General features: G+C 34.2%; 1 protein-coding gene across 7 annotated transcripts in view; it reads left to right on the top strand.

Moving 5' to 3' along the window:
• SOX6 (SRY-box 6) overlaps positions 1-22391 on the top strand; it is a 185532-nt gene that overhangs the window by 32745 nt on the left and 130396 nt on the right. For 5 of the 7 annotated variants that reach the window (XM_015560429.1, XM_015560430.1, XM_006758373.2 and 2 more), the window contains exon 2: positions 11207-11447. In XM_015560429.1, the coding sequence (XP_015415915.1) occupies positions 11207-11447 (241 nt within the window). Of the gene's footprint in view, positions 1-643; positions 647-5884; positions 5956-11206; positions 11448-22391 lie in introns of those variants that run through there. The other 2 variants (XM_015560431.1, XM_015560427.1) reach the window with 2 other exon arrangements.

Below are 22391 nucleotides of genomic sequence, written 5' to 3'. Positions count from 1 at the left end.
TTCCCTTTCGCCTCCCTGCATTGTGCCTACATATGCAAATTAACTGCCATCTTGTTGGCAGTTAACTGCCAATCTTAGTTGGCAGTTAATTTGCATATAGCCCTGATTAGCCAATGAAAAGGGTAGTGTCGTATGCCAATTACCATTTTTCTCTTTTATTAGTGTAGATACTAGTACTACTAGCAAATGCAAGTGAGAAGGCAAATAGCTATAAGGACGGAAGGAGTGGTGGAAGTAGTGAGGGAGAAATACAAGATAGCAGCACTTTAGTTTTTTTTGTGAGTGTGAAAGTGGACTGCTTGGTGTTTACCAAAAAATGTGAAATATTGGGTTGACGGAGAAACCTTTTTTCATCTTTCACAGACAATTTATAAAAATGCATGCCCTTGTGTATGGGCCTTTTCTATTTCTTTCCCTCAGAAGTTAGGGTGTATGTAATGTTATATGGTAGTCAGATTTTAAGAGAATATCTAAGTTACTCTGCATTTCCTGAAATGAACTCTAGACAGATGGTGTGTTAAATATATACTGCTCAGGTACCTTATCTTGTTTTCCCTGAAGGTTGTCCTCACATTTACTTTTGTAGTGAAATAGCTTCAGTTGTACCTGAGGCTTCTTTTGTGGCTTCTCTGGTAAGAGCTAGAAGGTAGAAATTGGATCTCATACTTCTCTGGACCTTGAAATAAAGGGGCAGTGACACCCTTATCTTATCTCACAATCATCTGTAAAGAATATAATTAAATGTTGATCATTTAGGCTAACCAGAAAAAGCATGGTAAGGAAAGCATGGATAGTTAACATCCAACAAATATTTGTAATAAAATTTATGGCATAAAAACTATAGCCACCTGACTAGCATGGTTCAGTGGTTGAGCATCAACCCATGGGATCAGGCCTAAGTCAGACATCCCTCTGGCAGCCTGAGAGCCCTTGTGGGATGTCCGACCGATGGCTTAGGCCCATGGGGAGCGAGCCTAAGCTGTTAGTCGGACATCCCAAGTGCTGCTGCGGAGGTGGGAGAGGCTTCCGCCACCACTGCTGTGCTGACCAGCCAAGCATCGGCTTCTGACTGAGCGGCACTCCCCCTGTGGAAGCACACTGACCACCAAGGGGGCAGCTCCTCTGTTGAGCGTCTGTCCCCTGGTAGTCAGTGCACATCATAGCGACCGGTCGTTCTGCCGTTAGGGTCAATTTGCATATTACCCTTTTATTATATAGGATAATGATGTCATATATTTAAAAAAGATATTTAAACTAGTATACATTAATTGTTGTATAAGTGGTATAAAAATAATTTTCAGAGCACTTATTAGATGTGATTACGAGAAGGGTGGATCATAGCTACCTGGAATATTCTCAGTTGGTTTCCTAGTGATATGAAGGCAAGGTGAGGGAAGTATGGCAAGGAAAAGGCTGGGAGGTAGTAATAAATGAAGTCTGAGTATATCAGTCTAGTTAGAGTAAAAGGTTAAAGTGTAGACTACTAGCAGATAAATTTGGAATGATTGGTTGGATTTGGATGGAGAGCTTTCAATGCCAGAGTCAGGAGTTTGGACATGTTTTGGTCATCAGGGAAGAGCTACTGACTTTTCTTGATCTGGTAAAGGGAGTGTTTGTAAGCTTGATTTGGAGAGTGGAGATATTGAAATTAGAAAACCCAGGTTAAAGTCTGTTGCAAGAGTCTAGGTAGGAGTGTAATAAAGTCCTGTATTAAGGTATTATGAGTATCCTAAAATGTATTAGCTTAAGAAACATTAAGGAAGAGTTGATGAAGCTCAGTGACAGGCTAGCAGTGGGGATCAAAGATTAAAAAGAGATGGATATAGTGTTCATGTTTTGCTGTTGGATGATTCTGAGAATGATGCTCTTCTGAATGTGAATGAATGAGGGAGAGTGTTGAGGAAAATAATGATGCATCTAATTTTAAGTTTGTTGACTATGATATAGCAAAGTACATCTTGGTATAAATATCTAGCAGTCATTTGAGGACTGTTGTATTGCAAGGAAATGAGAGAGAGATCAGTGTTGGGGATATAGTTGTAAAATGAAATGATTTAGAAGTTAAGGAATGAGATGTTTGGTAGAAAGAATAATGCTTAGGTTGGTAGCATTAACATGTAAGTAGTATTTCTGTGATTATCTATTCATCTTAATTTAAAAATATAAGCTAATTTGCACACCTCTTCTCTCCAATTTTCCCTTTCTCTTTCTTTCCAGTATTATTGATGGTCTGCAGTGTGGTGTGCACTGTGTCAGGTACTGGGAACCCATTAATGAACAAGACAGACATGATCCCTATTCTCATGGAACATATAGAATAAGCTTCTTTTTATATATAAAATGAAATCTTTTTAAGTTTTCTATTTTTCTTCCACTTACTATATGCTTATGATATTATCTCTGCAAGCCTCTCTGGGTCTGGAAGACATTCTCTGACAACAGGTTTCCATTTTTATTTTCTTCCTGATACTTTTTTATTATTATTGTATTGTAACAAATATTATGTAGGAACATAACTTTAGGAATGTATTAAGTTGTTCATCATTGAAGTTAAAAAAAGCACTGATTATACCCCCTTTACTGGGAAGTTTTTATTGTGTCAAGCTTATAACGAGGATCCCTTGGGGGGGAAAAAAACTTTGTTACATTACTTGAAAGTTGGCAAGGTCAAGAAAAAAATCTTTTCTTAAATGATGTGAAATTTATCTCAAATCGCCATAAGACTTCCAACTAGAGATTGGACTTTCCCTTTTTTTCTGTTCCCGCCATCCTATTCTGCTTCTGATTTAACCACATGGTCAATCCAGTGTTTTCATCCAACCTTTTCTCCTAAAAAATAACTCTTCCCTAACTAATTGGAAGAATAAAAAAAGAACAGGATTGCAATGTGAGAGTGATTGACCATTTCAGATTTGTAAAGGATGAATCATCATTCTAAGGAATGATCTATCCAACTGCAAATGTCTGAATTTATACATGAAGGTTCAAGCTCAAGGGAATCTTATGTTGTTGATGGTCCCTAATTCATTCCACTTTAACTCTGTTGCAGTTCTTCCTGCTCTCCCTTAACAGATTCATTTTTTGGTTAGAGAATTTTAAATGATATTATTTAAAACAGAGGCATTAGGTAATAATGGAATATTAGGCATTAGCTTGTAAGTATGGTGTACTTTTCTGATAAAAATAAGGCATTATTAATGAAAGAAGAAAATCCCTATGTTATGAGTGTTTTGAGAATGGGAAGGATAGTTTTTGATACATTGGAAGAAAGATGTACATATGAATGTTTAAAATTTTGAGTTAGATAATTTTGTTTTGTTGGATCAACATTTATATTTATAACTTAGGAATCTTCAAGGTATGGAAGAAGAATGTGGAATTTTCAGTGCTTTAATACTAACCAACCTTTGGGTTAATCGAAATCACTTTGATAGTGAGCCAATCTAGTCACCAAATTTGGATGAGAATTCCAGATATGGAGTATCTTAGTAATAGTTGTGGACATGTATCCTACGCTTGGTTATTTTTCTAAACTTGGATAAAGATGCTACATCGATTTTGTGAGGTAAATTTTCAACCTCAAAAATACAGGCTACTTTAGAAGATAAAAATAAAGCATAACTTTTTTCTCTTCAGGAAAAATTAAGACAAAAGCTTTTGAGGTTGGATCCAACCTGTGTATTCAACCTTCAGAAATGTTTCTAGGCTAGAAAGAAATCTCTGAAAGCATGGTTTTTCTAATGGATGTGCTGCTGATGTACACTTAACATTATCAGCCCAAATGGCAGTGATACAATTTGCTTGCCATCTACTCTTGTCTGGAAAGTTGTGGTGCTCTTATTGGTATTTGTATTCACTTTGTATGAATTGGTCTTTCTAGTTGTTTTTCATTTTAATTTAATGTAGGACTAATAAATCGTATCATTAAATAACATAATCATAGCATTCAGCATTAAAATGCACTCCTTTTGGGGGGAACACAGATAGATGTGTTTACTCTGCAGAGGGATTTAGATTTGATTTTTTGTTTTCTTCATGGTAATTATGTTTGCACTTTGCTGATCACTAGTTGTGCATTATTACAATGGAAGGTGACAATTTGATTGTCTTCAATTGGAGAAACAAGTAATTTTATATTCACTAAGCTGTCAGGTAACACTAACTCACAGTACTAAGAGCTCCTGGCATTGTGGCTTGGCACCTATATTTAACTGCTTTGATGCTTGTGTAACCTCTGCTGAATCAGAAATAGTTTGCCTGCTGGAAATGGTTTTCAGGGTTGTACAATGAGGTTTTCATTAAGTAGACAAACTGAAAATGAACTGCAAAGCCACAGTTGTTTCTCTCCTCCCCTTCCCCTTCACCCCTCCTCCTTCACTTCCACTCTCCTTCCCTCACCCTGTTTTGTGCCCTTCCCCCTTCCTCTTCCTCCTCTTATTAGACTGGAACCTGAAATTTATACCTTATGTCATTATATACAAGAAAGGAATTGCTGGATTGCTTTGGATATAATGCCTTCTACTCTGTCTGGAAAGTTGTGGTGCTCTGATTGGTATTTGAATTCACTGTTTATGAATTGGTCGAAAGGAGAACTCCAGAGATTAGCTTCTTTATATAATTTTGTTCATTGTCACCTTGTATGAGCTTTCATTTTTTTTTGAAACAATCTAGACAGTTTCATTTTTTTTTCCTGGCAGTATTAAGAAGTGGAAAATAGAGGTAAGAATGAAAAATAATACAGTGACTTCCTACCTTTTCTTTTGAGAAGTTATTGCTCTGGTTTATAATTGTTGTTAATAATTAGATAAAATATCTTGTAATTGTGCTTCCATACTAGTGTCTTTCAAGTGGGCAAAGACATGTTTGTTTTTCACTTTAGCAATTATGATTCTCATTTCGTGAGAAGAGGAAATTCAAAGTGGACGTGTATAAATAAATTCATTCTCTTATTATTTTATATGTCTTTCTTTCACTCAAGCCATAGTGAGCGAGGTCTTTCAGTTGAGTTATAAAGTCATTGTGCTTGATTAGAATCCTCCAATTTAGTGTATATTTATAGTAGCTATTGTTTTGTTTTGCTCTTATTGTTGTGACTGATTTTGTTTATATATGTTGGGCCTGGCTTTCCAAACCAAAGATCCCAACAAGTTACTGGTAAATAAACTGTGAGAAAAAATTCAATATTATTTCTATCAGGCAAAACCTCTATCAGATAGAGGTTACATTAAATCAAGTTGTTTTGATCCTGGGAAGAAACTGGATACTCAAGAACACATGTAATAATTATAGGTTTTCCATAGGCAGTTCGGCAGGCAGGCCAGTGGTTAGGCTGGTCGCCTGCCTCTTCCAGCAGATACCAACCGATTAGACAGAGGTGATTACGTGATGTAACATTATCAGGAGAAACAATTCATGAGTCAAAGCATTCCAAGACATATGAGCTCTAGTCCAAAGAACAGTCTTAAGCTATATAAAGTGACAGCAATATTGTCAGCTAAATATAAACTCTAGAAATACAAACTTTGATGACTTGAGAAGAATCTGTTCCAGGTAATCCCTGTTTTGTAAGAACCTCAGAAGGCCTTTGGAGACAATTTTGGTGCTTTGGTGAGAAAAATTAAAAGCCTTAGATAAGCCCAATTCCATTAATTAAAGACCCTTCTTAAACATACTTCAAGGACTTCAAACACATTTCATTTGCCTTATCTATAATGATTTGACAGCTATCTCAAGTCAGTGAGTTTTCTTCCAACAGATATTGTCTGCATATGTTACCATATATGTTCTGAAAGAGCCACTGCAAATTTTAAAAGATTGGCTTATAACTCTTCAAGATAGTTCTGAAAGCAGTTACCTTCTTTTTCACTAAATTTTTCTTATTAAACAGATGGAAGAGAGAGAAAAACCTGGCAGAAACCGTGGGAAGTTAGAGAGGGTGCAGTGGGGGGAGAAGAGGTAGTGCCAGATAAAACAATACAAGGAATCATGAACAGCCTTTACCCAAATGAAGCAGGAAAAGTGTTAAAAGGATGTCTTCATTTTAAGTCTAGAATCAGGCTTCCTCCCTCAACCTGCCCCCTGCCCATCTTTAAATGTAGGAATTAGAGGCATAGGAAAGTTTTAAATCATTCTTTGCCCTAGGTTGGGTGGACTGGCATCCTTTGCAGAGGTTCTTGGGTATTGCACGTTTTGGCAGCTGAATATATCAGTTACTCATGCTCCTTAAAATGAGAGACACTGTTATATTTTTGGAAAATTAATTGTTTATTTCTCAGTATCAGCTCAATTGCAGGATTAAATTAACAGTGAATTATCTGACTGAAATAAGTCTACCTTGGTAGCCTGGGGCCGAGCTGCAAAAATAAATGTGAATGTTGGTCTGAATTTTTAATATTTTCTTTATGTAAATCAGCTATTAAAATGTTGTTTTGTGTTCAAAACAGGGCTCCTTTTCACTAAAAAGTGAATGCCATTTGGTAATAATCTTAGAAGTCATGAAAACATTTTTAAAAATCAGGTTAAAAATATTGTTCTAATAAATTCAAGGCTCCTTTCTATAGTTAAGTTCCAGATGATAGTTTGGAGACAGATTCTTTTTAAGCAGTAGTAAAGAAAAAAAAGTAATTTTGAGTGGCTATGCCTTATGAGAAAGTTGTTTTAAAATAATCCTAACTTTTAAACATATACAAATGACTGTTTTTAAAAAATAGCATAAAACCAGAAAGGCTTAATGTTCTAGAAAGCATGCTTTTCTGAGATAGAGGATTTACTGTGTAGATATCTAGTCCTCCCCATTTTATAAAGTCTTAGACAAGCTAATCTTGATTTCTTGTTAAAAGATATAAAGTAAATTTACTGTCTGAGTAGGTTTTAATGGTCTAAACATTCAGATTTGATACTGGGGTTTTGGAGTAAAATAATTATCATCTTTCTAGAGATACTCCTATTAACTTCCTAGAAAACATTATCAATTACAGGAGACTATCTCTGACATTCTCATTCCCAAAAGTCCTAAGCCCTGAAGTTCTTTCCAATGGCCCGGCATCCTGGGAATTCACTTGATCTGCTGGGCAGAGACATTTCAAACTCGGGAACACATGATGAGAACTTTGTTTTATGTGTCCCAGAGATATGTAATTCTCTTTGGAGGTTTTACTTGATAATAGCTATGCCCCAGAAAACCATCTTGTTTAACCAATGTGATAAGTTGACAATGTAGTTTTTCTCTCTGATTATAATGTACTCTGTGTAGTCAATACACTGGTACCATGTGAGTGTAATTTCCTCTTTTATTTTATCTCCAATGCACTGTATTATAAATAAACAGTTAAAAAAAAACACTAAACAAATCTGTTGCATCTCCTTTTAAGATTGTACCACTGTAGACACTTGTTCTAGTAAAGTAGAATTGGGCACATTTGATTGCATTTAAATTTTTCATGCTTCAGCAGTTTGGCTGGGAGCACAGTAAAGAAAAATCCCATGAGCGAGGATCGTTTAGAATAATAGAACTTGATTTTGTGTATTATAGCGGCAACATTTGCGCTGCTTTAGTTAGGGTTGTGTCAGCACTTCCATTATAACCCCCTGTTTTCACGGGGTATAACTAGGGAGATTTTTTTAATACAAATTAAAAAAACAATTCATTTGAATGATTTTTAAGTTATAGTGCAAAAATAAAACAAAGTAAAGTCACATGGAAATTGACCATTTTTACAAGAATTTTGTTCTTTTTCCTATTAGTTATATATGGCAGCAGCTGAAGTAAGATACCATTCTAATGCATTGGGGGTGGGGGTGTGTGAAAGTTTTGTAATGGAAAATTACTGATATGAGCATGAAAAATAAAAGTAAGCACTGATGTGACAATGTAAAACATTAAAATGGGTGTATATTTGATTTATGACTTTCTAAAGGAGAGCAGCCATGGTGCAATGGTTATAGTAAAAGCATTACCAAGAGTCTTTGCAGCTTCTAGAATTCTGTGTAGTAACATATTTTAAAAGGGGAAGTTAAAGTAAAGAAATGAAATGAATAAGTATGTAATCAGTAAATTGCAGGACTCTTTAATAAAGTAATTGTGCAAAAAATAATCAGTAAATTGAATCAAATAATCAGTGAATCTGACTTATTTAATAAACTGTGCATTAAAATGAATTTGTGCACATTTTCCTTTTAAAAATGCAAAAAACCACCACTCCAAACAAAAACTACAACAAGACCAAATAAAAAACAAACCTGAAACAAGCCCAGCAATTTTGTCAAAAGGAAATGCCCAGAGTGGAGCAATAACTAGTTAAAAGAACAAAATCACCCTTTTCTCTGCTAACAACATAGTTGAGAACTATAGTAAATACAAGAAATTTAAGTAAAATATAGTATGGAAAAGTATTCTTCTTGTCATAAAAAAACTTAATTCCTTTGCTAAAGGCCAGGATTGCAAGTTGCGTATGCCTTCCTTGGTTATTAACCATTATTATCTTATCTTCCTCTCTCCTTGTCCCATAATGATGGTGTGAACTGAGGCTGAACAGTCAGATTTAATATCGCCATTTTTTTGGCAGCGTATCTTTTATTTGCAATCTTGATGCACATTCATATTTGTAGGTGCGAAATAAAAGACAAATCGTGTGATGTTATAAATAGGTAACTTTCCTGAATGGTCACTGGAGGAATCGCCACAAGGCTGTTGATGAAGTAGAGGTGAAGCCCTTCCTCACTAATTGTATTCAGCGTGTAATTTCTAAACTTCCCTCTGAATTTTGATTTTCAATTAACACTCCCCATTTGAAGATAATTTTCTATTTAATGTAATTGCAGGAAATAATTTATTGGCTGATTAAGACTGAGGGCCCAGCCTTCCTTAAGAAAACACTCTAACAAACCAGCCTTGAAACTCAACTCATGGCTTTGGACAGATTTAGTCTATTTTTACAGCTGCATGGTTGTGTTTAATTAGGATTGTGCACTATTGTTCATTGGTACAGTTTTGCAGTTGAAATTATTCTTAAGAGACTTTTGTGTTCTGTGTCATGATTAATTTATACTAAAGCAACAATCACAGATAATGCTATTGGAAGCAGCCAAGTCACTTTATAATAAGAGGATGTTTTTTGGGAAGCTAAAGTCCCTATGAGTTTTGGATTATGACTTTCAATTGTATTGAGCTGTTTTAAAAAGCAGCAGTAAATTCATTCTTTTGTTTTTAATGTGAATGATTACATTATTGGTACTGTCATTATCTGAACTATGAAAACATTCTTGTTGTTTATGGCAGGCTCTTGATAAACTTGCAGGACAATTATAATTTGCCTGTTTTTATGATAGTATTTATGAGGCCAATGAAATAAGCTCTAGAGTGATTCATGTAGACTAAGAAACATCCCTTGGTATCATTTTTCCTAAGTGTGTATACATAAGTCCATTTGTTACTATTTCTAGAAATTGGTCAAGAATATACTTATCTGATTCTTTGATATAGTGCTCTTTATAGCATTTTATTCTTCTCAAAGATAATATAGACATTCTTTTGTACTTCCTTTCACCATTGTATTTTCTAGAATCAAGTCTAATAGATGAAATTTTTATATTTGTAGAATGGTTATATGAGTAGGTATCAGCATTGTAATAGGTTTCAAAGCACTTCAAAAGCCTATAATACTTTTATTTAGAACTGTGCATAATTAGATTAGCTAATCTTATCTTAATTTTTTCACTGTAGGATACTAAATCTTAGCCCCCTCATTAATTGTGAGAAATTTAGCATTAGCTGTTAAATCCTATGTGAAACATGAGCTGCTACATAAAAACTACTGTTTAAATTGGAATTAACTTAATTATTTTTCTTTGCACTTGATATTTCCTTCACTGCAATATTCATGAAAGCATGTGACAGATTTGTAAATTTAACTGTTAATCTCAGATTTCTGGACCCTTTAATCAGTATTTATTTGTCTAGAAACAGTACTAGCAAGTTAATGATTTGCTAATTTGAAAAATGCTCATGTGGTTTCCTATGTTAACTGATTTGTGCATTTTTAAAAAAATGGTATGAAATCAATTAATGTTAAAAAGCAATTAAGGTGGAGATTTTATTCCTTTCGTTACACAGCAATTTTAGAGCTAATTATGCTATAAACTAAAAATGACAAAGTTTTAGAAAAGATGCCCAATTGCCTTTTATTTTATTTTAAAAACTTTTTGGCGGTTTTATTTCTAAACATTTTGCTAAGAAAATCATCTTGATAAAGTGATATTATAAGAGTTTTGAATTCTGTTTAGTAATAATGATTTTCTAGTTGTATATGGAAGCACAGAATGGAGACCTTATGCTGAATATAGTTTACTTACAGGTACATAGATGAATATTCAGTAATTGTTTGTGGAGTATTAAAAATATTATGCATTGTAGGCATTTTACTATTTTCATACTAATGCTTTGAATCTTGTATATACTTTCTAATAAAAAATAGTAGCATAGTTATTTCATATGCTCAATTCAAATGTTATAAAATTGCCTTAAGACTAATCTAATAGTATCAGCCATTCAATCAATATGTCACTTAAAAGCTAAATTACAGCAGTTGACACAGCTTGAAGGTCTTTAGAAAAGGATCACATTGACACTAAACAGTGTTAGGCCTAGCACTCAATACAAGGTGTAAACTCAGAAGTCAGGACCAAATTTGCCTAGACTTTCATCATAGATAACCTGCCTTTTTGGTTTTATTTTCTTCTTTTGTTCCGATGTAAAGCATAAGCAAAATTTGGATATATGTACTTTCAAATCCTTTTCCAAACTGGCTCATTTGCTAGTTCATTCATTCTTTCTTCTTCTTTTTTTTTCTCCATTGCTAGGCAAATCAACAAAATTACTCTCAAGAAGCTTATAATCTAGTTGGGATAACTGGGGGGAATTTACACACATACATATACTATACATATTATGAAAACTTATTCCATAAACACTTTATTTATGGATTGGTAAGAGAGAAAATATGCAGCAATCATCGGGAAGAGTTTTGCGAGTTAAAATCAAAGAGGAGAAGTGGAACAGATAAGCTGAGAGTTCTTTTTTAGTGGTTTAGAGTAGATGGTAAACATCTCTGAAGTTTGAGAATTTTTCTTTTTTCTGAAATAGTCAAATGTAAGGGATTTTTTTTCATGAACAGTCCTTTTTAATTCATGCTGTTTCCTTTTCCTGCAGAAGAATGTCTTCCAAGCAAGCCACCTCTCCATTTGCCTGTTCAGCTGATGGAGAGGAAGCGATGACCCAAGATTTGACCTCAAGGGAAAAGGAAGAGGGCAGTGATCAACATGTGGCCTCCCATCTGCCTCTGCACCCTATAATGCACAACAAACCTCACTCTGAGGAGCTACCAACACTTGTCAATACCATTCAACAAGATGCTGACTGGGACAGCATTCTGTCGTCTCAGCAAAGAATGGTGAGCTTTTAAAATCTGGCCCCTGTTGCTAAGTGTGTCCATTAGTATGGCCTCATTACAAACAGGTGTTTTAGAGAAACCTCAAAATACATATCATTACAGTTCATTCTGTTCAGATCATAAAACAACAACCATATATATTATTAATATTACTCTTACTTGGGAAAATTGGAAAATGGTTTCTGATTTAGTTTTTATCCATTAGTAGATCACCTTGCCAAAAAATATTTAATTTGGGGGAAGATTTGGTTGTCATATTCTCTGAACCTCTGAATTTAAGGTGATGGAATTGATAATACCACAAAATAGGTATGATCAAATGAAGTGTGGCTATGTATTAATATGAAAAAATTATATTAAGCAAACATGTCTAGGGGAATGAGATTATATGGAAAATACATCTTCAGTGAGGAAGTGCAGGTATTTATCATTTTTTACAGTAAGTTTTGATTTGTAATTAAGATTTTTCTCACTTAAATGCCTATAGATTAATTTCAAAAGGACATACAAAGCTTCTGAGTATCATTGCATCAGACTATAGAAGTTTTCTGTAAAGGTAGAAACACCAACATCAAATACATGTAGTGTGTTAGCCAGCTTTCTCATGTTAAATTCCATCATTAACCATCAAAACAGATCCATAGCAAGTAACATTAGTTGTCTAATTTACAGCAAATATACTTATTTTTTTTAGCATCTAGAATTGACCAAAATCTTAACATATTTTATTTGATTAGGAATTTTAAAATTTGTTTTATATATCTTAACTTTTGCTTAAGTTAATGCAAAGTATTTTAAGTGGGCAGTTAGGAAAAGTTTTATTCCTTAATTAAAAAACAAGATAATATTTTTATCTTATTTTTGCCTTTACTACTAATAACATATATTTAAATTCTTGCCCTATGCTTAATGTCTCAGAACCAATTTAAAGATCTGATTTTATAATTTGTGGATGCATACACTTCTTTTTTAGATGATTTTGTAGCATAACTAGTGCTCTGGAGCAGTAGGTAAGATGTAGGGGTTTGGAAGAAAAACAAGACTTTTCTATACTCACTTTAGATAAGGGTATCATAATTTTATAATTAGATAGAATCACTGGAAGATTTCTTTTCCTTGAATAGGGAGAACAGAGAAGGTATGATAAAGCAAGACTAAAAGTCCGTTTTTCTGCTTGATCTTGAGTGCTTCATTTTATACCTTCAAGATAGCATGGGTGAAATAGATATTCAGTCATTGCCACTAGCTTTTGGCAAGATATTAGGGCTATGTTTTATTTTTGTTTCAACAAATATTTATATAACACCTTCTCTGAGCACAGCATTCTACTTGGTGCTGGTGAGCAAAACTTACATGAATATGCCTTCATGGAATTTATATCAAGGAGAGGGAACAAAAATAAATATATAATTAAGATTGTGATATGTGTTATATGCACGTATGCATACCCCATGGACATAGACAGTGGTATAGGGAAGGCCTGGGGTGGCTCTGGCTGGGTAGAGGGGGTAAATAGGAATAAAATGGAGGACATTTGTAATACTGTCAACAATAAATTTAAAAAGTTGTGATATGTGTTAGGAAGAAAAATAACAGAATGTTATGTGAGAACATAATGAAATAAACTTCATTTAGAATGGATAGATAAGAATGTCCTTGCTGACCTAAGGATAGGAGGAACTAGTCAGGCAAAGAATAAAAGAACGAGTAAAAATAGCAGAGGGAATAACATGTATGAAATATTTGAGGTGAGAAAAATATAGCTGAGTTTCAGGAAATTCAAGGTAGTCTTCGTGGCTGGAGTGTAATAAGTAAGGATGCAATGTAGCACCAGATCTGGTTGAAGAGATTGGTAGGGGCTATATCCAACAATACCTGGTAGATAACACTGTAAGTGAGATTTGATTCTAAGTGCAATGGAAAGGCATTGAAGGGTTTAAGAATATTTCAAGCAGATAATTCTAGCTGTAGTATGAATGGATGGGAGTGAGATCTGTTGGGAGGCTATTTAAGAAATCCAGGTAAGAGATGATAGTGGCTTGGATTAGGCCAATGGGATAGAGATAGATATTTGCTTTTTTGCCAAATATAGCTATGGACATATAAATAATTACATTGGAATATGTAGGTTGAATCAGAAATAATATAGTTCAAAATTTATTTTTTCAGAGAACACTTTGCTTATTTTTCTCAGTTAAATTTTGTGTGTATCTTGGCAAGTACCAAATTGCTTTAGCGAGTTATTCTCAAAGTTTTATGATCTAAAATTTTGTTAGAAAATAGATATTAATAATGTGCTGAGCAAATTATACTAAGTGGAATTTATGGTAGTATAAAATAGTTTAAATTTACAAATATATGTTATATGTTAGTCTAAAAGAAATCATCCTTGTTTTCAAACTTTCTCTTTTGATATCAAGAATTGCTTTCCACTGGACCTTTTGTGTATTCTGAATTTCTAGAAGCCAAAACATTTTGTTTTAATTCCCACTCTATAGTATTTCCCAGCTGTGTACGTCTATGGTATAGTAAAAGGATTTAACAAATGGGAAATAGCAGCTGCATTTGGAAATCCCCTTTGTGCTCCCTTTTCATTCAATGGATTCAATACTGTGTAAGAACTGTAACATCAGACCTGTAATGACTTATATTGCAAGTATTATATCACCAAACAACTTTTTTTTTACAGGAAAGAAAAACAATAGAAGGATTTTAGGTTTCTGGGCAGTCCTGCAAATCTACATTCTCATTCTCATTCTCTCTCTCTCTCTCTCTCTCTCTTTCTCTGTAAAGTGTTGGGGTGGAGGGATTGTGATGAAAGTAAAATTTAGTAAATATTTTTTACCACATTCTACTTTCAAGTAAATTTAAAGTCCAAAAGGATTGTTATGAAGTTAAATGAAACTTGTAGTTCTCCTCCATGGATCATATCTGTTACTGACTGTAATTGAACCCCATAAAATAGTTGTGGGGAAGTAAAATTTAAAAGAAAATCTAAAAATCAACAAAAATCCTATTAGCACCTATTTGGTTTCCATTGCTATTTAGTTTCTGTGACAGTCCTCACTCACTCACAGTTAGAAACAGGCACTAAAAAGTTTCTTATCTACTGGGTTCAGCAAGCGTTTAAATTGAAATATCAAGACCACAGGAGCTTTTCTGTAGAGGAAAGACAAAGCAGAGAAGTTCTGCTAACCCCCACTTCCTGATCAGAAAAAAAATCTTTAAATGTTAAAATTCTGATTATTTATTTTGAGGTGGAACTATAGTAAAATATGAGAGACCACACAGTTCCAAACAAAGAAAATAATTCATGGCATAAGTAAAGAAGGGGAATAGAAATTTTAGAGATTGGAATTCAAAGATCAGTTTCAGATAAAAAAAGTTTTAGACTCCACTGTTCATTACATTTACTTATATTATGCATACAAACTGTTTAATTTTAAATTTAGACTTCTGTGTTAATTGGTATGATCCATTTGAAGGCTAACAGGTTAGTGTAAACGAGGCTTCACTGTCCTTGGTTGCTATGTACAATTACTACTCTTTTCATTATGATGTCAGTGTACCAGCACCTTTTTTTGTGGAGGAATATTGATTGTCCCCTGAAATATGTTTTTGTTTCCATTAGGACTGATTCATTAGTAGGAATAAATTCACATAATTTTTTTATGAAAACATGTATCACGTATTATTCTTTTTTAATGTTAACAAGCATGGAGGAACATTTTGTGGTAGTGTTTAGTGACTGGCATATGATACTATGCTGTAATGATTATCTGCTAAAGATTACTTGAGTATATAGGACCTACTAAGTTTCAGGGGCAGGGACTTTCTTTTAAATAATACAGATGATTTCTCTACTATCATGGAAATTAGATTCTAGGAGTGTGGCAGACAAAGTTCCACAGAGTGAGACAATTTCAGACAATAATAAGTACAATGAAGAAAATTAAATAAGAAAATGTGATTGTGATGACTATTTATTTATTTATTTATTTTTCCTTTATTGATTAAGGTATTACAAATTCATCCTTATCTCCCTTTTATCCCCCCACCCCCCACTCATGCCCTCTGAGATGACTACTTTTAACAGTCCAGGGAAGGTCTTTTTGAAGAGGTGACATGTGAGTTGAGATGGGAATAACGAGAATGAACTAGCTCTGCAAAAATTTGGAGTAAGTACAAGAGCTGCTTGGTGGTGTGTTTGAGCAACAGAATACAACAGAGTAGCTGGAGTGGAATGGATGAGGGAGAGAACAGTATGAGAGAAAATCAAGGAGGCAGGCAGGCAGATGGCAGATACTATGGGGTATCATATTCTGCAGTGAGGTGTTTGGACTTTACTTCAAGTGCAAGAGGAAGCCACTGGAAGATTTTAAGTGAGACTAACATGATTTGATTTCTGTGTTTAAAATATCACATTGGCTGCTGTGTAGAGAATGGATTGTAAGAGGCAACACCAGAAACAAGGACACTTATTAGGAAAACTATTGCAGTAGTGCAGGTGAGAGTTTGATGCTCAGTGGAAGAGTGAACAGTTCTTTGAGGAGGTCCCATAGATTCTGAAGAAGATTCACACAGAGGGCGAGGAGACTATTTTAAGTAATGTGCATGTGGGCAGAACTTTAGTCAATAGTGAACAGGACATGAAGTTGCAGGGAGAGTGAGGAGGGTAGGCTTGCTCCTGGACAGAGAATAGTCCCATGTGAGGACAGAAGTCTTTTGCCTAAGAGTGAACTGTCTGCAAGTGACTTCTGGGGTAGGACTTGGGGATCTGGGTAATGCACCAACAGTATCTCTTAAAAGATTTTAAAAGTTATCCCTCTCCCTTCCTCTCTATAAAAAAAACAATAAATATATTTTTAAAAAATAAATAAATAAAAAAAAAGATTTTAAAAGTGACAAGATTGTAAGTGGGGCATTCTCTACACATGTGTACATGTGCACTTACATGCCTGCTTATATTGATATATATTTTAAGCCAAAATGGGATTATATGCATCTGGCTTTTAACTACTAGTCCAATTAAGTAGAAATAACCATGCTGGACTTTCATCCCCAGATTATCAGAACTCCTTATTTTGGAGACCAGTTAAATTTCCCCAAGTGAGTTTTATCTTTTAGAAAAGTTTTAAGAACATTTTTCTGCTGTAAGTAAAAGATGCTAATAATGTCCTTTATTGTAATTGAAAGAAAATGATAATAGGCATGTTGAGACATTTAATAAATAACTGTTGAGAACAATACTTTCTTGCTTGCAAACAATTTATCCTTGTCTGTATTTCCTGCTTTCAGTCCAATGAAGTTGCTAATCAACTCTGGAGAGTTTTATGTAGTTCACTGGAGTCATAAAAGTCTGGTATGGACTTTGAACCATTTCTGGGAATGGAGCTGTTTTCATTACATGATAACATAGTCCAGGAATTTTAAGTGAGGATTCAATCTTTTTCAACCATGTTTTATGTTGTGACAGACTTCTAGAAGATTTCTAATTTTGTTGCCTTTAAAAAGATTTAAAAAACGAATTGTTGCTAGTTTTTGGTAAGATTTAGTCATTTAAGATCTAAGGCAGCACCCAAATGAAATGTATTTCCTCATTTTTATTGAGACTGTGCTTTAGAAGGTAGAGTGAAATCAACTAGTTCATGCGGTCCTAAGTAGTTTATACTCAGTGGTTTATAGATTTAACACCTAAGGCAAAGTTCATGTGCATCTTTTTGGTACCTGACTGGTCTATGAAGCACTGGACAAAAATCCATAAACTATCAAGGTTTAGACTTTTTGAGAAATTGTTACTACTCCTTTAGTTTATGATTTTGGGAATTTATTCAAGTTAAGTAAAATTCAAACCTAAACTTTCGGTAACAAGTAGAAATGTCCATCCTTGACTCCCTGAGTCATGAAACAATATTCTTCAGGAAGTGATATGGGAAATTTCCATTTTCTATAAATTTGAAACTATATTAGCACACAGTACTGTCTCTTTTTAAACACATCTCAAAATTTAATGACAAATTTATTTACAATTTGAACAAAAAATCAAACCATATTTTATTGCCTGGAATGGGTAGTGAAATAGACAACTCATGTTTTCTAGTGTTAACACATTGATTACCTTTCTATTTCCTCCCTCACCCCACAGTTAGTGGCACTGTTTCATTTCTGCTATTAAAGATTACTTATTTTTAAAAAATGTTCCCAAATTAAACAAAATGAGTAGCATTCCTTAAAATCTCTCTATGTTTATGAAAACTCGAGTTATTTTATCATTCTTCTTAATGATATAATACACCTTTCTAAATATACTTTTTGGAAAAGTTTTCTTACCAAGCATATTATCAAAATTTTTGTTGAATGTAGAAACATTAACATGCTTTGGTATAGTTGGCTCCCCCCACCCCCCTTGGGCAAGAAGGAACCAGGTATGCATACTGATGAACACACTCCAGTCATTAGCATGTGATTATGTGGGCTGCATATTGAGCACCTGCCAAAATATGAAAATCTAGTACTTTGCTACATCTGTGCAAAGACTTTTTGCATTTCTTTTGTATTTTGACAGTTCAAGGAAAATCAGACCCTGGTATCTTTTCTTTTTTTTCAGTGTAATAAAATTGTGTACATAGAATGTTTTCAAGGAGATGGGATATGCCATGTTTATTTTTACTTAATTTTTTTCAGTTGGTATAAGATCCAGTAACTGAGGTTTTCAGAGTACTGACTGTAACATGAATCTCTTAACAAACTTTATCACTGACATTCACTGACAATTCACAACATTCCTTCACGGTCATCAGGATTATCTTTTCTGGGATTCAGCCAATATTCCTCTAACTTGCTTCATTTTTATATGATACCTTTATGCTTCATAAATATTTTGTTTTCATTTTTTGCACCAATAAGATGCTAGTGTACATCATAGTGATGCTCATGTGGTTTGACTGTTCCTGTCTACTATCCATATGCAAATATTCCTCATGACCAAAGGATAGCTTAGGCTCTATAACATTTCCAGACTCTTAGGGAAAGTCGTGCTTGATAATTATTTAAAATAAGACTTGATTACTAATAGAAAATGTGGTAGGAACTAGTCTAGCAGAACAATTTGATTGAGCAAGCCTATTACATTCAGCTTTTATTGTCTTGATGAATTCAAATGGCATTTAAACATAGTAGAAGTATTGTTTTGTTTTTTAAATAGGCTTCTTGTCATAATTGATCAGTATTAATCAATGAAAGCTGATCTCAAGACACCAATAATTTTCTGATTAAAGAAGAACTCCACAAGCATGTTTTAGTATATAGGTGGTTCTGATTAATGTTCACTTTCTTGTGCAGAATTCCTTCTTGCCCAGTGACGATCTGGGTACATTACTATAATGAAATATGATACTGGAATAATGAAATATGCACATTTCTGTAATTCTTCTAAGCAATATTTTGTAGAAAGTATAATGTATGTATTATATAGCATGCAGTAATTTACGTGACTAATTTGAACTTTTCATGATTAGAATGAAATATGAAGCTTACGGTCCTTCTAGATCAGCATGAATAAGATGGTGATGCCTGGATAGGCAGCATATGTCTTTCGAAGGGGAGCTAGGATTATACTTAACTCCTCCAGATCTACCTCTCCCCCCCCCTCCTCCTCCTCTTCCTCTTGCTCCTCTTCCTTCTCCTCCTCTTCTTCTTCTTTTTTTATAAAGGCAGTGTTTATTAAAATACATTTCATTTTTAAAATTGAGCTATCAGCTGTTACAATGTTGTATACATTTTGGGGGCACAACCTGTATATAGGTCATATAATAGAGTTGCATCTTTTTTTTTTTATTGTCTGAAGTTTTACATATGTCTCCTTTTCCCCCAATTGACCCACTCCCAAGCCATTCCCACCCTGGGCAGGTCTCCACTGCCCCAGTGTCTGTATCCATTGGTTATGCTAATATGTATGCATACAAATCCTTTGGTTGCTCTCTAACTCCCCCTCCCCTACCATTTGTCTCTGGATCTATTCTTGTTCATCAAATTATGTTGCTCATTATATCCCACATATGAGTGAGATCATGTGATATTTATCTTTCTCTGATTGGCTTGTTTCGCTGATCTACCTTCTTACTTTAATTTGGAGAGGGTTGCTTTCCATAAAAGTAAGTTTAACGTTAACAAATCCTGCTCCCATTGTTCAATCAAAGATGAGCTTGAAAGGGCTCTCTTTGATTATTGAGTCAAAACACCTGCATTAAGCAGGAAAGATCCTACTCTGTTCCTTCCTGAACATATCTAATCTTTCTTGAACACATCTAATGAATGTGCCTTAATTACCGTGATATGCAAATTATCCCACTGTTTGGTTGTCCCCTGTAATAAGTTTTCCTTATTAAAGAGGAACAAGAAAAATGTAACCTTTTTAAAGAGGAACAACTTCAAGCTATTATTCCTTTTGTTACGTAATCTTTTAATGTGATGACATGTTTATTTTTTATACTATTAACCTCTTAAATATTATTTTGGTAGTACTACATTCCCATGACCTCTCGGCATTATTTTTCTAAGTGATAAAAATTCAGTTCAATGATATATCTCTTTGTAAACTATATTCTGAAGTCAAAAGTATAAATTACAAACCTTTACCAATAATATTTTACAATCAGGTAAAAATTAGAAATGAATATTTATACATTTCACTTATCTTCTTTATATTTCATTAACACTTTAGAAAATGGAAAGCATTATTTAATAAAATGATTGAAAGTTATTTGTAAACTTTTGTTTGTATTATAATTTAATTCTGATTTATTTTCACTGCCAGTGTACTGAGAGTACCTAGAATTCAATATTCTCAAGTTCATCAAACTTCTGGAAAGAAATTTCCGTCATTCAAGCATTGGTAGATTGTGGTGGTATAATAGGAGAGATTTGTTTGCCTAGAAACACAAAGAATTAGAACTTTTTTGGGCATTTACTGTTTTTTAGAAATTTTTTGGTTAGTCTCAGTGGTAAGTTGGTAGCTTTTTAGATAGCATTAGGTTAGCTAGGATTAAGCTAATGTAATCCATGAAATTGAGGAAACTTTAATTCTTGAATTTAGAGTTAACATTTGCAGTTGTATTAACTTATTTTGTACTTTCTATGCTTCTACCACAGATACCTGCTTATCTCTCTCTTTTTTTCTCACACTGATAAGGTTTGTACATGAAGTTAATTACAGTTTATTTATTTTGCTTTGTGAAATTGACAGTAAGATTAGAGTTTAGTTCTCCTATTGGCTACTTTTCTTTTGATCTATGAGGAATAGTACAGTAGGGCCAGAAATCAATCTGAATATAAGTTTTGGGGTATTTGAAAGTTAAGAGCGAAAAATAAAAATTAACACCTCCCACTCCTGCCAGAAAGAAAGCATGTGTTCTATGTTTCTAACCGAACCATCAGTCCAAGTTTGTGTATTGCCTCCAGGTAGAGCAATGCACAGCTTCTATACATTGGGGGCACCTGATGACAAAATTATACTTCCACTTGCTGCTTTGTGGTAAATTGGTGACATTTTTGTGCTAATTTCCCCTTTCCTGGATATGTAAATATAGTTAGACATATAGGTAAGTAGATAGATAGCTGGGTAGTTGTTTCATAAGCAACATAGCCTCTGAAAAATCACTTTTACTTTCTTTGAACTTGTGCTCTCTGTAAAAACTTAAATCAGAGAGCTAGAGAAGTTATTTATCTGTATCACTAACAGTTTCTGGGTAAGCCATTGTATGCATTTTACATATTAGAAGGAAATTTGAAGGCTTTTTTGGTGAAATTCTCAAACTTGGGAACCTTACTGGGCAAGATCCCAGTGAAGATGGGAGATTGTTGAGATCACAGAGTATCTGTGAGTGCTCAGTGTGTATGACACACAGAGCAATCTGCTCGCTATTCCGTCTTCCCTTGAAAAATTAGGCCATGAAAGGATTTCACTGTAATAGAGCATAATCTCTATTAAGGGATAAATGGGGTTGACAGATCTTCATTGGGCTCTGGTACTTTTTAATGTTAAGATTTGTGAAGTATAAAGAACATGATCTGATCTATTTTTGTGACCCCAGCCTCATCATTTAAAAATAGACACTCTAAACATGGGTAAATTATCATATCAATATTATTTCTGGGAGCCTAATTACTACCTCTTTTCCTCATGGATCCCAGCTACCTTGCCTTTTTCTTAAGAGTTTTATATCTTATTTTCTATTTTTTGGAAACTACTCTAATACTCTCCCCCACAATGGCTCTAGTTTTTATATTGAATTAAGAACAGATTTTTCTGGAAACTGGATTAAACAAATTTCAACGGATACTTGTGTCATACTACTAGTACATGCACTCCTCTCCCTGCCAACACCTGTATCATGCAATAGGTCTTTGGTACCTTGATTCTCTTATTTTCAAGGCTATTTCCCTGTTTTTGGAAGATGGTAGGGAGGTGTTTGTTTGTTTGTTTGGTGTGTGTGTGTGTGTGTGTGTGTGTGTGTGTGTGTGTGTGTGCCTCCTTTGCTTCAGATTCCTTTTTTTAAATAATATATTTTTATTATTGATTTCAGAGAGGAAGGGAGAGGGAGAGAGATGGAAAGATCAATGATGAGAGAGAATCATTGATGGGCTGCCTCCTGCACACCCCACATTGGGGATCAAGCCCGCAACCAAGGCATGTGCCCCTGAATGGGAATTGAACGATGACCTTATGGGTCATAAGTTGACACTCAACCACTGAGCCACGCCAGCCAGGTGGCTTCAGATTCTTAATTATGATATCTGGGGTGGATAGATCCTAACTTTCTCTTCATTATTTCTCATTTGGATGATGCAAAATAGCTTTGTGATGAACTAACTGACCATTATCTAGATTCTATGAATCATACTAGCTGCTTTGCTGTTTATATGTAAAAAAATAGTTATTTTTTA

Source organism: Myotis davidii, unplaced genomic scaffold (assembly GCF_000327345.1).
Source record: "Myotis davidii unplaced genomic scaffold, ASM32734v1 scaffold73, whole genome shotgun sequence".
Classification (NCBI taxonomy): domain Eukaryota; kingdom Metazoa; phylum Chordata; class Mammalia; order Chiroptera; family Vespertilionidae; genus Myotis; species Myotis davidii.
Note: the sequence above shows the minus strand (reverse complement) of the source record. Positions and strands in the feature narration are given on the sequence as shown.